General features: G+C 34.0%; 1 protein-coding gene across 1 annotated transcript in view; it reads left to right on the top strand.

Moving 5' to 3' along the window:
• The window catches only part of RNF180 (ring finger protein 180), a 278165-nt gene that overhangs the window by 56518 nt on the left and 203701 nt on the right, over nucleotides 1-17946 (top strand). The window contains exons 3-5 of the mRNA XM_027101030.1: nucleotides 3984-4079; nucleotides 5703-6659; nucleotides 9497-9532. Coding sequence (XP_026956831.1) covers nucleotides 3984-4079; nucleotides 5703-6659; nucleotides 9497-9532 — 1089 coding nt within the window. The remainder of the gene's footprint in view (nucleotides 1-3983; nucleotides 4080-5702; nucleotides 6660-9496; nucleotides 9533-17946) is intronic.

The following is a 17946-nucleotide window of genomic DNA, read 5'->3' as shown; positions in this document are numbered from 1 at the left end:
GTAGGCCTTTGGAAAATTTGGCCATGATTTATTCTATTGTTCTGTCTTTTCTCCATTTACATGTATGTTAGACTATTTGATGTTTCCCAAAAGTCACTGAGATTTTGCTCATTGATTTCCACACTTTTTTTCTTTCTATGCTTGGTTTTTTTCATTATTTTTTATTTTATATGTTCAGGTTTTCTTCTGCAGTGTCTAATTTGCAGTTAAGTGAAATTTTTAATTTCAGAAAAGTTTTTCCTCTAGATATATCATTCATTTGGTATTAAGACAATTTATCTTTTCATTATACTCATGTTTTTCTTTTAATACTTGAAAATATTTGTCACAGCTGGTTTAATGTCTGTTTATGCAATAATATCCACTTTGGGGCGGTATATTTCTATTGATCAGTTTTTCTCCTGGTTGTGGGTCACATGTTTGGTGTTTGTGGGGTTTTTTTGTACATATCTAATAATTTTTCTTGTAGGTTGGACATATAGATTTAACATTATTGAGTGTCTGGATATTATTGTCTTCCTTTAAAGGGTGTTTTAGCAGGCATATGAGTTATTTGTGATTGAAATTCATTCTTTGGAGGCTTATTTTTAAGATTTGCTAGGGTTGCTTTTTAGTACCCTTTACTCTTGGGCTAATTTAGCCCTACTTTTAAGGCAGAACTCTTCTGGAATCTCTCCTAAAGACCCCATAAGTTCATTGAGATCTTTCTACTCTGGCTGCTTGGAACTTGAACATCTTCCCAGCCTTGCTGTGTGAGCGCTGTGTGAATAGTTATGTTTACAGCTCACTAGAAGATGTCTTTTCCTTGGTAAATTTTCTTTATCTGGTTCTCTGATATCTCACCCTACATATGTCCATATGGATATTCAACCAAAAATTTAGAGGAATCACTATACAGATTTTTAGAACTTTTTTTCTATGTATAGGCCTCTCCTTGCCAGTACAGTGTCTTGCAAATTCTAGCTATTTAGCCTCTACAGACTCTGAGCTCCATCTTAAATCATCAAGGCCGCTGTACACTAATTGGGTTCCTCCTCCCCACACCAAGGTTCTAAAAGTTCCCCCAGGCAGAAATCCATGGTTATTTTTAGACTTACCTCATTTATTTTCCTTCTCTGAGGGATCACAGTCCTGTGCTTTCTTTTATCTAATGTCTTAAAATAATACTTTAATATATTTTGCCTAGTTTTATCAGTTTTAATAGTGAGAGCATGTCTAATACCACTTACTCCAGTATTGCCAGAACTAGAAGTAATCAATGTATTTTATTTTTATTTACATCAATTTTTAAATAAATATTTTTTTATATAAGTGTAATTTAATATATTCTCCCATTAAAACACTTACGGAAAAGTTAGTTTCCTTTTAATAACTTTCCTAATCTTAGGCTTCTTTCGTTCTTCAAATCTAGCCAGTGATATCAACTTGGTACACAGCCTGTAAGGTACCTTTTCTATCCATTTATATACATATGTTTCCATAGAAAAGTTTTAATATTGGTTTTCTTTAGGTTGTATATGCTTTTAGTATCGTAATTCAGAGTATATTTAGTTCTCTTTCACTTGATTTAAAAACAACAGTGTGTGTTAGAGGTGTACCTTATTATTAAAACAAATCTATTTCATATTCTTTATATGTTGATATAGTTAATATATTAAATAATGTAATATTTTTATGTGGTAATATTTTCAGCAAGAATAGAGATTGGTCCTTCGTAGCTCATCTTCTGGACATATTGCAAATGCTTTCCATTTTTTTCCAGGCCTTTCCAGCCACATTTTCAGAAATTTTGCCCTATTTCTCTCTGCCCCAAGTACTCCTCTTGCCTGGAGACAGACAGACTTCACATCCACCCCTAATAGTTGCCCAGGGCCCTTTTTTGCTTCTATTTTCCACAGCTTTGGCATGGGCTGTTCTTTGTGTTGTTCTCATCTGTTATATACTTGAATACAGTATGCTCTTGTTTCCCTCATTAATCTCTCAAAGGTTCCTTACAATTTTTGGTCCATTGAAATCTCCCCATCCATATTTTCCCATTCATCTATTGATTCCTTTTTTTGAAAAATATTTTGTAGGTTCTGTGGTTTGATAGGGAGTATAGGCTGGAAGATGTACTCACTTCGCTATCTTAAAACCAAGAATTACATTTCTCTCTGCCTGAATTTTCGCTGTATCATTTTATCATAATCTAGAATAAGATTAAACCTTTGTATGTTTGCCTAACACTCTTGTGAATAGACATGTATTAGGGAGCAGTAAGATGTTTGAGCTAGAGAGTATTCCTAGCATCTCCTCTTCCGTTCCTAACTTTACTTCTGTTCAGTAATATCCTCTTCATATTGCCATGCATTTTCCTGGCCCTCATTATTCTTGTATTGACATGGGAAGTTCTATTTGTTAACCAGAATTGGAGTTTAGGCATCATGAATAAAACTGTAAAGTTTCTCTTTGGGCAACTATAAACCCTTCCCAACAGATTTTCTATTTGCCATTGAAATATTTTCAACCCATGTTGCAGATTTTTAAAACATTAGAATTGGAAATTTTTAAACCTTTTAACAAAAGTTTTCTTTCACCATTATAATCTTGAATTTGGTTTAGCACTAATTATTATTTTGGTATATAAGATACTGCTGTATACAATATACAAAATAATGAAATGTGATCTAACCTATAACAGTAGCTCAAGTCTCTTCCACTTTTAATTTATATTTTGATGTTTTGGGCTCCTGACCAAAGTTAGATTAACATGACTTCTTTATAGATCTTTCCAATATGTAAATAAATTACACTGAAACTTTTTGTCTATACTGAGCAACAATTTAGTACCTTAGGATCTACTGATGGAGGAGAAAAATGATGTAAGGTCCAGAGGAACCACTTGGGATATTAAACAAAAATTCTGGGTGATCCTGGCTCTAAGTCACAATCTAATGTAGATTTTTCAGTGAAAATTTCTTAAAGAGATTCAGTCCTTTTTCATTCATAGTACTGTGAATACAAACTTCTAAGTCATGCTTAATAATTTCCTTGTTGTTTGTTACTTTGTTATAACCTGATTATAGTAACTAGTAGTGCAACCACTTTGGAAATATAAAAGAGAACTATTCTTTGGCAGCTTGCAGAGCTACTTCTGTTTAAAATCTGATCCTGGGAATGGATATATGGACAGGAGCCTACCCTTGTGCTGTTCTTGTCAATCAGCCCTTTCTGTCATTTCACAGAATGAAATTCTGTAGACCCAGAAGGGACCTGAGCAGTTATGTAGCAGTGTTTTACGGGAAAAGAAACAGAGAGCCAGAGAGGTAAAGCAGCTGTCCTACCATCACAGAGGTAGTAAAGAACCACATACCTTCACCCTGGCCTGCCCTGAATTTTTTTGACATGTTGAGAAGTCATCGTGTCTCAACTATATATCACATTTATTTCTACTTCAAAAGGCTAAAATTGTCTCTTTTTGAAATTTTTGTTGTACTTACACAGCTGAAATTTAGTCGAAACCTTTCTAGCTCCCTGTACAATTATTCCTCTTCTCCCATTCTCTTAAACTTTTCTTGGGCATCTTGATAGAGAATACAGCAACTCCTTTATTCTGTCATTAGAATCCAGACAGAATCAGAGATTGAAGGCTGGGGAAAGTTGTCATGAATGGTAGTATTTTTACTCACACATAGAAGAAATAGGGCACCAGATTTGTCCATTCAGTAACTTTCTGCTCAATTTTAAATTTAATTTGATGAACTCAATGAAATGGAGGAATCTTTTTTTTTTTTTTGGTCAATTTAAACGTGGCTATTCCCTGAAGAAAACACCTTTTCTTTCTGGGTTTGTCTCTTTGGCAATGGGAGTAAGGAGAGGAGGGCAGCATGTATTTCCTTCCTATCTAAAATTGAAAGTATTTTTTTGTGTTTTACTCAAATATGAATTTTGTGTAATAAATTCTGAACTAGTCATGACTAATATCATGCATTTTGATATAACAGGATAGACATGATTCAGCTGATGATCAAAATATTTGTCATGTGTGGCATATGGATGTAGAAGCCCTTCCAGAATGGATACACTGCCTAATACAAAAAGTAAGTTCCATAGTTTCTGAGTAAAATTAGGAATATACTACCTTCAGAAAGTTTTTGTCCTCATTTTAGAGCTATTTTTCTTGGATGCATTGTTTCAAGAGACATGAAAGGGTGTGTAACTTGATTACACTTACTGGTTTCTTCATTATTACTGGAGTGCTCTGAGTACTTTTATACCTCAGACTTTGCACTTGGTATTTCCCCTTCCTGGAATTCTCTTCCCACAACTACTCACCTGTTTCTTCATTTCCTTAGGTCTTTATTCTCAGTGAGGCATTGCCTAGTCAGTCTATCAGCTGCCACTCCCCACTATTACCACTCTCAACACTTCCCTCCTCCCTTCTCTACTTTATATACCTATCTATGTTTTACACACACATTATAAGTGATATATAGAACTTTAAATATGCTTAAGTATATATGACATATATAAATTATTATACACATTCATATACACATCCACATATGCATATATATACACACACACACAAAGGGCTTACTGATATTGTTAGTTACCTAGCTCCTCTACTAGAATAAAACTCCATGAAGTCAGAAGTTTTTATATTTTGTTCATTATGTACTATATCCCCAGCACCTAGAACAGTACCTATTGAGTGAATGAAATATCCTATGTGTCTCATTACACAAATGTAAAATAAACTGGAAAATTAATGACTCTTAATTGGCACAATCAGTATCAAAAAAACACACTTTTAAGGATCCTTAATGAAATATTATGAGTAGGAATTCATCTTGTCAGTGTGGCATCATTATTTCTCATAATTCAAAAAAGCTAAGTATTAGAAAAGTATAAGTAATATGATTTTTGGAACAATATAGTTGCCTTTCTCCACTGACTAGCTTACTTTTTTTGTTAAAGAATAACATTAGCTAGATATCCCTTGCATCCATTCTCACATTGTAATGATTTCCTGGGAAAATGCCAGTGCACTGCTTATTAGTGTCCTGAACTTTAGAAAATGTATTAGGACACTGTAGATGTCCTACTATCTCTGTTGAAAAGATAACTTTAAGTTAGTTCATTATTAATTTGTAATCTGAGTATAGAAAATGAAATAACTGATGTATGCAACCAATATCTTTTGGTTGTATGTAAAAAGGCAGGAAGAGCTTTATTCTGTTGGCTGGGTAAAGTTCCCTCCCACAGTGCTTGGTATGCAAGAAGTGTATCAAAACAGACACTTTTCTGTGAGATTTTACTTGCAAATTAAGCTCTGTAGACTGATTTGCTTCCTGGTTCCATAGTGTATTTTTCTTTTCATTAGTTCACACTGTATCCATATTCAGCCTATTGTATAAGAGACTTTTAGAATTCTTAGGAGTGTCGTTTAGATGGGTGTGATGTGCAATATGTTATCATTCTAGACCTTTGGAGCTTCTTATCTCTATTTATTGGAAGGCTTGTTTCCATCTAGTAGACTGTTTTGTCTACTAATCAGAAAACAGAATGCTGGCCTTTTCTGTGGCATAGAAAACTTTCATGTGGTCGGCTTTAAAAAACAAACAAACAAACAATAAAACCACAAACAAAAAAACAGCTCACATTCTCTTTGGTTACTTTACAAAGAAAGAATTGTTTTTATTTTCCTTTATTACCTGTAGGCCCAGTGGACAGTTGGAAAACTGAATTGCCCTTTCTGTGGGGCCCGTTTAGGGGGCTTTAATTTTGTCAGCACTCCAAAATGTTCCTGTGGCCAGCTTGCAGCTGTACATCTCTCCAAAAGCCGGACCGATTATCAGCCAACACGGTCAGGCCGACTAATGAGACCCTCGCTGAAATACTTGTCACATCCTAGAGTTCAGTCAGGTTGTGACAAGGAAACTCTGCTGAGAGGTGACGCCTCCAAAAACAGAAATCACGGGCTTTTAAACATGGCCCAAAATAATAATGGCCCTGGAAGATTAACGGAAGCACTCTGCCTGGAGGTACGGTCAACGTATTTCAAGATGAAGAACGAAAAACTGCTCTTCAAAGCAGATCCAAAATGTCAGCTTCTTGTTCCGCAGCTTGTGACTGGCAGATGCACTACGAAAGCTTTTCATAGAAAATCACATAGCTTGGATCTGGACATCAGTGAGAAACTGACTTTATTACCCACTTTATATGAAATCCATAGTAAGACTACTGTGTATCCCAGGCTAAATGAAACGCAGCCTATTGACCTTTCGGGCTTGCCTTTAGAATCGAGTAAAAATAACCGTTCCTTTCAGATTTCATCCAGTTTTGATCCTAATATGCTGCTGCAAAGATTTTCAGTGACTCCCTGTGAGACCCAGACACAAAGAGGAGGAGAATTTCAGTGTGGTCTAGAAGCTTCTGCAGTGTACTCTGGCCATGCTAGTTCTAACAACCTGACTTTCCTGATGGACCTGCCCTCAGCTGGCAGGGGCACACTGGAGGCCCCAGACCAGGAAGAGCACCTCTCTCCTCTGGACTTCCTGCACTCAGGCAGTTTTTCATTGGGTGCCATTAATCAGAGGCTCAGTAAGAGAGAAAAGAGCAAGCTGAAGACTCTGAGACGGAAACAACGAAGGCATGAAAGATGGCTGCAGAAGCAGGTAATTTTTAAAAGAGTTTACTAAAAATTCTGTTTTATAAATGTCAGCCTTTGGGGAGAGGAGCTAACTTTGAATTACCTATATTATAAAAACTTGATTTGAGTGATTTTTGAAATGACATTTCTCCCAAGTGAACTTAATGATCATGTAGCTCTATTATAACTGACATGTATAACCATGTCTCTGTGCTTACACATGTTCAGAAAATGCCCTTTTGTGAAGTTTTTCCCAATTTTGCTAATATTTTATAGGAACATTCATCTCATGATATTGAGACTAGGTTGTCATACACATTTTAAATATATTCATGTTAGGGTTGTTTTGCAGTGCTGTTTTTTCAGGTTAAATTGAAACAAAAATGTTTCCCTAAGTAAATCCAATGTAGTGACAAATTCATTCACTTTCATTACATTTAGTTTAAATGGATATTTTCAAGGAGCCCTGTTTAATTATGTGCCCACATTAGCCAGATATGGTTAACTGTGCTAAATTGTGAAAATTATCTAAAGGATAATTGACCCTTACTGTAATTTTATAGGAGAGGGTGTTTCTCTGTGGTTTGAACTCCTATACCTATAATGATACGTTCAGGGGTGGGGTGTGTGAAGGAAACCAATATTAGGCACTGAGGAAACCAATTAAAACCAGTGGATGAGGTGCTTATGAAAATTTAGAAGTTTGAGGACCAGCTTATTTCTGTATAAACTATTTTTGCAAATTGCCTTCATTATTTGGTCATAATAGATAGCAGTTCTTATTAATTAGTATATTGAATATTAACAGTGTCCTCAGGGCTAAAATACAGAAAGCTACAACTTTACATAATAGTTCATTCTTAGTTAAGCAAACTCATTATTGTTTATGATTCTAGTCATGGACTGAATAAAATAAAATTACTGCATTAAGTGCCTCAATCATGTTAGGTATTTTTCATCTTTTGGTTAGATAGTATAAGTAATTGTTTTTGTATTTTTGACTGGTTTCTGAGAAAAGCATTTCAATTTGGTTTCTTTGCAAGTGATGGTGTAATGTGACATCAAAGCATATACTGTAGGATGTAAAAAAGAATATGTTTTAGCACCATTATAATATACTTTATAGTTTAACTTATCAAAACTGTAAAATTCAAAAATTTTATTGAAAATTTGACTTAAATCTAGATAAATTGGAGATGATCATATGTTAAGTGAACAGAACAAATACCTTAAAAACAATGTGGAGGGTTCTAAAATAATTCTCTTAACAAATAGTTCAAAGAAGTATGAAAATTATACTTGTTCTGTGCTGTAAATATGCAAATAACATTTTTACAATTTTCAAAATGTGTATAATTCTTAAGCTAGATACTTCTGAGAACCTGTTATATTTTTAATCATTTTCTAGCATAGGAACACTCTTTTTCACACAGTTGAAAGCAAAGTAAGACCAAAATTAATGGTCCTCTTTTTTTTTTTGATAAGGTTGCTTTTATTCATTCACACACATGTGATTTAACCAATCTGTTTAGCTAACTGATCGAAGTGAATGAGTCTTAGTGAGACCTGTGACAAGTCAGTACAGGAATGATATGGTGGGATCCTAATAGGTTTGGTTGATTGCACAGAAGCTACAGGCAAACAAATGCCCAATGTGTCCTTAGCAAAGAAAATCTAAAAACAGGTAGCAGCATAGAAATGACATGAATTCACAGTGTGAGTACACACTGTGGTTTGAGTCAGAAGGAAGAAGAATTTTTAATAGTTTTACTAATTCAAGGAAAAGGATAAGTCCTAGGAAGAGTTGATATTCGAGAAAAATTAATGGCTTATCTATTCAGCTTGTTTAATGTTTAATAAAGATTAGTTGATTCTAAAACAGATATCAGATATCTGTTTTGTATATCATGCCTTTGGGTAATGACTTCCAAACAGATCCTGCCCCTTTTTTAATGAGAAAGATATGCATACAAGATATAAAGAAAAAGTTACCTATTATTAATGGTAATCTTTTTAAAGTTTAAAATAATTGGTTGGGATATCTAGATTTCTGACTTTCATTTGATATTTAAAATTTTTTTGTGTGTAAACTAGACATCTTTCTGTGGCAGATACCATGATAGAAAATGTTAATGATGCTACAAAAAGTTACTTAAATTTTTGAAGTTTAGGGATGTAAATGAGATTATTGTTAAAGCAGAAACTACAGCCAGTTTTCAGTGTTTTTGTTCAGCAAATGTTAATTGAGCATCTACTTTGGGGAAAGAGTGCTGAGCAAACCCTTTTTTTATTCAACACAGTCTTTTCGGTTTTGGTTTTCTTTTTTAATTATCATGCAATAAAGTTCATTTATTCTTGGCATACAGCATTATAATTTAAACATATGTGTAGATTCATATAACAACCACCACAGTGGGGGTCCAGAACAGTTCCATCAGCCCCACCCCAAATTTCCCTTGTGCCTTTATAATTGTGCCATGATTATATCTTTATAATCACACCCTCGTCCCATGCCTAATTCCTGAAGACCACTGATCTGTTCTCCATTACTTTAGTTTGTCTTTTTGATAATTTTATAAAATAATGTAATGTTATAAAATTAGAACACATAGTATGTAATGTTTTGAGACTGGCTTCTTTTACTCAGCATAATTACCTGTGAGATTCATCCAAGTTGTTGCATATATCTCTAGTTTGTTATTCTTATTCCTTAATAGTATTCCATTGTATGAATGAACCACAGTTTATTCATTTACTTGTTGAGCAGAGGTAGGTTATTCCAGGTTTTGGCAGTTATGAATAGAGCTGTTATAAACATTCATGTACAGGTTTTTGTGTGAACCTAAGCTTTCATTTCTCTAGGGTAAATGTCCAGGAGTGGGATTGCTGGATCATATGGTAAGTAACTGTCAAATTGTTTTTCTGAATGGCTATACTATTTTGTATTCCAAGCAGCAATGTATGAGAGTTCCTTTTGCAGTGTATCCTCACAAACACCTAGTACTCTTAAAATATTGACATTAATAGATACATAATGGTATCACATTTTGGTTTTAGTTTGCATTTCCCTAATGACATTTCCCTAATGATGTTCACCATTTTTCAAGTGCTTATTTTGCCATTTATATATATTGTTTAGTGAAGTATCTTTTCAAATCTTTTAGTCATTTTCTTAATTGGGTTGTGTTCTTTGTGTTGAATTTTGAAAGTTCTTTATATACTTTGGATGTATGTCCTTCATTGAGTATGTGATTTGTAAAGATTATCTCCCAGTCTGTAGCTTGTACTTTTATTCTCTCAGAAAGAATTTTTTTTTCCTATAGAAGAAACATTTAATTTTGATGAAGTCCAGTTTCTCAAATTTATTTTTAATGGATCGTGTTTTTGGTGTCCTAAGAACTCTTTGCCTAACCCTAGGTTATGAAGATTTTCTCCTATGGTTTCTTATAAAAGTTATATAGTTTTAAATTTTATATTGAGAATTATGACTCATTTTGAGTTTTTTTTTAATAAGGTGTGCGATTTAGGCTGAGGTCCCTTGTTTTGCATAGAGATGCTTGATTGTTCCAGAACTATTTGTTGAAAACACTGTCCTTTCTCCGTTGAAATGCTTTTTCAGCTTTGTCAGAAATCAACTGGCTCTATATGTGTGGTCTTTTTCTGGACTCTGTATTCTGTTCAGTTTATTTCTCTGTCTCTCCCTTTGCCAATAGACCTCTTTCTTGTTTATTGTAGCTTTAAACTAAGTCATTAAAATAGGGTACTGAGATTCCACCAACTTTATTTTTCATTTTCAAAATTGTTTTATTCTAGTTCCTTTGCCTTTCCATATAAAATTTAGAATCAACATTTTTATCTTTACAAAAAATAGATCAACTTGGGGAGAACCAAAATCTTTACTGTGTTTATTTTTCCAGTCCATGAACATGATATGTCTCTCCTTTTATTTAGGTCTTTGATTTCTTTCATCAGTATTTTGCAGTTTTCAGCATTCAGAATGTGTGCATATACTGTTAGATTTATACCTAAATATTTACTTTTTCTGTTATTGTTAGTTTAAAAAATTGTTTTGATTTATAATTGTATTTCGCTAGTTTACAGAAGCATAATTGATTTTGTTTTGACTTTATATCTTGTGCTGTTGATAGTACAGATCTTTGACATCTCTTGTCAGATTTATCCCTAAGTATTTATATTTTTATACTGTTGGTAAATAGTATTATTTTATTAAATCTTAATTTCCATTTGTTCATGAATAATATATAGAAATACAATTGATTTTTGGTGTTGATCTTATATCTTACAGCCTTTCTAATTTTACCTATCAGGAATAGCAGGGGTTTTGTAGATTTCACTGGGTTTTCTACTTAGATGATCATGTCTGCAAATAAAAACAGTCTTACTTCTTCCTTTCCAATTTGATTATTTTTTGTGTGTGTTATTGAGTGAGCTAGATCATCTAGTAGAGTGTTGAGTAGAAGTGATGAGAGCAGGTATCCTTGTCTTTTTCCTGATGTTAGGAGGAAAGCACTCAGTCTTTCACCATTAAGTATTATGTTAGGTATGGGTTTTAGGTAGATGCCCTTTATCAGGCTGAGGAAGTTTTTTCTATTCCTAGTTTGTGGAAATTTTTATCATGAGTGGATGTTGAATTTTGTTAAATGCTTTTTCTGTATCAACTGATATGATTATGTGTTTTTAATGTGAATATTAAGTGATTAGCAGATATTGAGCCAGTGTTTCATTCCCACAGTAAATACTTTGTTATGTTGTATTTTTATTTCTGTATATTGCTGGATACTACTTGCCAGTATTTTTTGAGCGTTTTTTTAGTTTCTTTGTTTTTTTGCCTCTGTACATGAAGGATATTATCCTGATGCTTACTCTATTTTTGTACAGTGTTTTTCTGATTTGATAGCATGGTAGTGCTGGCCTTATAAAATGAATTAAGAATTGTTCTTTCCTGTTGTGTTTTATGGAAAATATTGTGAAGAATTAATATTACTTTTTCTTAAATATTTAGTAATGAAACTACCTGGGCCTGGAGGTTTTGGGGGTGGGGGTGGGTGAAAGAGGTGAATTTAACTATGAATTCAGTTTCTTTAATGTTTATAGGACAATTCAGGTTGTCTATTTCATATTGGATAATTTTGGTAGTTGTTTTCAATGAATTATCTAAGTTGTTGAAAATATGTGTGTAGAATGTTCATAGTATTCCCTTATTATCCCTTTAATGTCTGTTGGGTCTGTAATGATATCCCCTTTTCAATCCTGATAATAGCAATTTGTGTCTCATCTCTTCTTCTCTCCCCCGCTCCCCTCCCCTCTTGCTTTTAGTTTTGCTAGAGGTTTATCAATTTTACTGATCTTTTCAAAGAACCAGCTTTTGATTTCAATTATTTTTTTCTATTTTTGTTTTCAAAGTCATTGATTTCTGGTCTTACTTTTATTACTGACTTCCTTCTGCTTGCTTTGACTTTATTTTCCTTTCTCTTATAAAATATTTTTAATGGGAGAAACTTAAGTTTTCGATTGGAAATCCTTTTTTATCTCATCTAAGCATTTATTGCTATAAATTTCCCTTTAGTTACTGCATGAGCTACAACCCATGACTTTAATGTTGTGTTTTTAATTCAGTTCAAACTGTTTTCTAATTTCCTTTGAGACTTTTGTTGGCCCACGTAGTTTGTCTAAGTGGCTAGTATAATCATGCAAAGACTGAAATATTAGCATTCTGAGGAAATTTTAAAACTTCATCCTGTGGAAGAATATTTCTTCCTCTGGATTGAGAGAATGTAAAGCTGCCACTAGTATAGCTGTATAATATTTTAAAATAATTCTATTTAAACATTTTGTTTGTCCTGCTGTGTTGACATTTCTTAACCTTGAGCTTATTTAATACGAATAAAAGAAAATGTCTCTTTAAAACCCACAGGAAACTATTGTGAAAAGAGTTTACCTTACATTTCTGTGGCATGTTGTGCATGAAAATATAAAATAATTGACCAAGTATCATGGTTTTTAATAAATCAATGAACCATCTACAATGATTATATTGCATTGTTCTGAGTTAACTAAATGAGTTAAGACTACTTGTATTATTATGAGGGTGTGATTTAGGCACTGAGGAGAATAGAGGTCAATAAATTATATTAAAGACCTACTCATGTGTGTTTACCTAGAGAAGATATGCATTTTCCACAAAGGCATAAGTTTCATTTTCCTGGATTTGCACATAGGGATAATTTTTCACAGATTTTGAAGGAGTCCACTTAATCTTTTATCACTTGATTCATCATGTTGAAATCATACACAAATCATATTCTAAATATATTTTTGGTTATCTTTTTAAAATAAAATTTTTGTGCTTCTGAATCATAATAGTAATTCATGTATTGAACAGTTATTCCCCATTTGTTCTGTTTCTAAAGAAGAAAATTAATGGTTTATTGAAATAAAAAGCTTCAGTAATGAAAATAACTAAAATTTTAATTAGATAACACATTTTACTGGAATTTTCCATTGTGTGTGTATATATATACACACACACAAGCACCCATCACACACAATTCTTTATCTGTTCACCTCTTGATGGACACTTAGGTTGCTTTCATATCTTGGCTGTAGTATATATGCTGCTGTGAAGATTGGGGTGTGTGTATCTTTTTGAATTAGTGGTTTTGTTTTCTTCAGATATGTACCCAAGAATGGAATTGCTGGTTCATATGGTAGTTTTATTTTTCGTTTTTTGAGAAACCTCCATACTGTTTTCCATGGTGCCTGCACCAATTTTCATTCCCAGCAGCAGTGCACTGAGGGTTCCCTTTTTTTTTTTTTTTTTTGGGGGACGGGGGTCTCCCCATCTTTGCGCCTCCCGCTTTGCGGAGCACAGGCTCTGGACGCGCAGGCTCTGCGCCCATGACCCATGGGCCCAGCCGCTCCGCAGCATGTGGGATCTTCCCGGACCAGGGTACGAACCTGCGTCCCCTGCATCAGCAGGCGGACTCTCAACCACTGCGCCACCAGGGAAACCCTGAGGGTTCCCTTTAATCCACATCCTTGCTAACATGTGTTATTTATGGTCTTTTTGATGATAGCCATTCTGACAGGTGTGAGGTGATACCTCATTGTGGTTTTGATTTGTCTGATGATTAGCAATGTTGAGCATCTTTTCATGTGCCTGTTGGCCATCTGTATATCTTCTTTGGAAAGATGTCTATTCGGGTCTTCTGCCCACTTTTTGATTGGGTAGTTTTGTTTTGTTTTGTTTTGTTGCGATACGCGGGCCTCTTACCGTTGTGGCCTCTCCTGTTGCGGAGCGCAGGCTCCAGATGCACAGGCTCAGCGGCCATGGCTTACTGGCCCAGCTGCTCCGTGGCATGTGGGATCTTCCCGGACCAGGGCACGAACCTGTGTCCCCTGCATCGGCAGGCGGACTCTCAACCACTGCGCCACCAGGGAAGCCCCAGTAGTTTGGTTTTGTGATATTGAGTTACATAAGCTATTTATATATTTTGGATATTAACCCCTTATTGGTCAAATCATTTGCAAATTTTTTTTTCCTATTCAGTAGATTGTCTTTTTTTTTTTTTTTTGATGGTTTCTTTTGCTATGAAAAAGCTTTTAAGTTTAATTAGGTCCTGTTTATTTTTGCTTTTATTTCTTTTGCCTTAGGAGACTGATCTCTCAGAATGTTACAATTTGTGTCAAAGAGTATTCTGCCTATGTTCTTTTCTAGGAGTTTTGTAGTTTAAAGTCATACATTTAGGTCTTTAATCCATTTTGAGTTTAATTTTGTATATGGTGTGAGAAAGTGTTCTAATTTCATTCTTTTACATGGATCAGTCCAGTTTTCCCAGCACCACTTGTTGAAGAGACTGTCTTTTCTCTATTGTATATTCTTGCATCCTTTGTGGTAGAGTAATTGACCTTAGGTGCATGGGTTTATTTCTGGGCTCTTTATTCTGTTCTATTGATCTACATGTCTTTTTTTGTGTCAGTACCATTCTGTTTTGTTTACTGTAGCTTTGTAGTATTGTCTGAAATCAGCTTTGCTCTTTTTTTTTATCAAGATTGCTCTGGCAATTTGAGGTCTTTTGAGGTTCCATATAAATTTTAGGATTACTTGTTCTAGTTCTGTGAAAAATGTCATGGGTATTTTGTTAGGGATTGCATTAAATCAGTAGATTGCCTTGGGTAGTGTGGTAATTTTAATAATATTATTTCTTCCAATCCATGTACATGGGGTCTTTCCATTTATTTGTATCATCTTCAGTTTCTTTCTTCAGTGTTGCATGGTTTTCAGATTACAGGTTTTTAACCTCCTTGGTTAACTTTATTTCTAGGAATTTTACTCTTTTTGATGAAAATTTAAATAGAATTGTTTTCTTGCTTTCTCTCTCTGATAGTTCATTATTTTTCGTGTATAGAAAAGAACAGATTTCTATATATTAATCTTGTATTCTACAATTTTACTGAATTCATTTATTAGTTCTTGTAGTTTTTGATGGAGACATTAGGATTTTCTGTATATACTACCATGTGATCTGCAAATAATGACAGTTTTACTTCTTTGCTTCTAATTTGGATGCCTTTTCTTTTCTTTTTTTTTTTTCTTGCCTGATTGCTTTGGCTAGAACGTCCAATACTATGTTAAGAAGGAGCAGTGAGAGTGAGCATCCTTGTCTTGTTCCTGATTTTAGAAGAAAAGCTTTTAGCTTTTTACTGTTGAATATGATGTTAGCTGTGGGTTTGTAATAAACAGCCTTTATTATGTTGAGATATGTGCCCTGTATACCTACTTTGATGAGAGTTTTTATCATGAATGGATGTTGTCAAATGCATTTTCTGCATTTATTGAGATGATCGTGTGACTTTTATCCTTTACTTGGTTAATGTGGTGTGTCACATTGACTGATTTCTGGGTATTGAACCATCCTTGCACTCCTGGAATAAATCCCACTTGATCATGTTTTTTAATCCTTTTTATGTATCATTGAATTTGGTTTATCAGTATTTTGTTGAAGATTTTACATCTGTATTCATCAGAGATAAAGGCCTCTAATTTTGGTGTGTTTTTTGTAGTTTTTTTTGTCTTGTTTTGATATCAGGGTAATTATGGCCTTATAGAATGAATTTGGGAGTATTCCCTCTTCTTCAGTTTTTTTGGAATAGTTTGAGAAAGATAGGTATTAGCTCTTACTTACATGTTTGCTGGAATTCCCCTGTAAAGCTATCTGGTTCTAGACTTTTGTTTGCTGGGAGTTTTTTTTTTTAATTACAAATTCAATTCCACTACTAGTGATTGGTCTGTTCTGATTGTCTGTTTCTTCTTGATTCAGTCTTTGAAGGTTGCATGTTTCTAGAAACTTGTCCATTTCTTCTAGGTTTTCCAGTTTGTTGGCATATAGCTGTTTGTAGTATTCTCTTATGATTTTTTGTGTCTCTGTCATATTGGATGTTATTTGTCCTTTTTCATGTCTTATTTTGTTTATTTGGGTCCTCTCTTTTATTGTTGTTGATGAGACTGTCTAAAGGCTTATCAACTTTATGTTTTCAAAAAAACAGCTCTTGGTTTCATTGGTTTTTCTTCTTTTTTGCCTCTATTTTATTTATATCCTTGCTAATCTCTGTTATTTCCTTCTTTCTGCTGATTTTATACTTTGTTTATACTTCTTTTTCTAATTACTTTAGATGGTAGGTTAGATTGTTTAATTGAGATTTTTCTCATTTCTTGAAATAGACCTATATCACTATAAGCTTCCCTCTTAGAACTGCTTTTGCTGCATGCCATGGATTTTGGAAGGTTGCGGGGTTTTTTTCATTTGTCTCGAGGTATTTTCTGATTTTCTCTTTGATTTATCATTGACCCATTTTTTTTTTAGTAGCATTTTTTTTAGTCTCCATGTATTTTTGTGTTGTTACCATTTTTCTTCCTGCAGTTAACTTCTGGTTTCATTCTGTGTTGCCAGAAAAAATACTTGGTATAATTTATATCCTCTTAAATTTGTTGAGACTTCTTTGTGGCAAAGCATGTGATATATCCTGGAGAATGTTCCATTTGCACTTGAAAAGAATGTGTTTTCTTCTGTGTTTGGTTGAAATGTCCTATAGATATCTATTAAGCCCAACTGGTCTAATGTGTCTTTTAGGACTACTTTTCCCGTATTGATTTTCCCGTATTTCCCATATTGATTTTCTGTCTGAATGATCTCTCCAATTATGTAAGTGGGTGGTTAAAGTCTCCTACTATTACTGTAGTATTGTCAGTTTCTCTCTTTATGTCTGTTAATATTTGCTTTATATATGTAGATGCTCCTATTTTAGGTATGTATATGTTAGTGAGTTTTATATACAGTTCTTATATTGATTCCTTTATCATTATATAAAGCCCTTCTTTTTTTTATACACTTTGTTTTACTGTCTACTTTGTCTCATATGAGTATTGCTACCCCAGCATTCTTGTTGCTATTTACATGAAATATCTTTTTCCAGCCTCTCACTTTAAGACTATATGTGTGTTTAGCTCAGAAGTGAGTCTCTTGTAGTCAGCAGATAGATGGCTCTTGTTATTTTTAACCAGTCAGCCCTCTCTGTGTCTTTTGATTGGAGCATTTAGTCCACTTACATTTACAGTGATTTTTAATATGTAGGTAGTTACTGCCATTTTGTTACTTGTCTTCTGGTAGTTTTTGTAGTTCTTCTCTGTTCTTCTTTTAGTCTCTTCCCTTGTGGTTTAATTATTTTTTAGTGGTATGGTTATGTTCCTTTCTATCTGGTATTTGTATTTTTATTGTAGGTTTTTGATCTGTGGTTATCTTTGGGTTCATATATATTAATTTATATTTATTTTTCAAAACTGGTTGAAATTTAAGGTAAAACACATTCTAGAAGGTCTACATTTTTCACTCCCCTCCCCCACATTTTGGGTTTTTTTAAACATCTTTATTGGAGTATAATTGCTTTACAATGGTGTGTTGGTTTCTGCTTTATAACAAAGTGAATCAGTTATACATATACATATGTCCCCATATCTCTTCCCTCTTGCATCTCCCACCCTCCCACCCTCCCTATCCCACCCCTCTAGGTGGTCACAAAGCACCGAGCTGATCTCCCTGTGCTATGCGGCTGCTTCCCACTAGCTATCTATTTTACGTTTGGTAGTGTATCTATGTCCATGCCACTCTCTCATTTTGTCCCATCTTACCATTCCCTCTCCCCGTATCCTCAAGTCCATTCTCTAGTAAGTCTGCATCTTTATTGCCGTCTGGCCCCTAGGTTCTTCTGACCAATTTTTTTTTCTTTTCTTTAGA

Source organism: Aethalodelphis obliquidens, unplaced genomic scaffold (genome assembly GCF_003676395.1).
Source record: "Aethalodelphis obliquidens isolate GAN/ISIS:26980383/991018 unplaced genomic scaffold, ASM367639v1 scaffold4, whole genome shotgun sequence".
NCBI classification, from domain to species: domain Eukaryota; kingdom Metazoa; phylum Chordata; class Mammalia; order Artiodactyla; family Delphinidae; genus Aethalodelphis; species Aethalodelphis obliquidens.
Note: the sequence above shows the minus strand (reverse complement) of the source record. Positions and strands in the feature narration are given on the sequence as shown.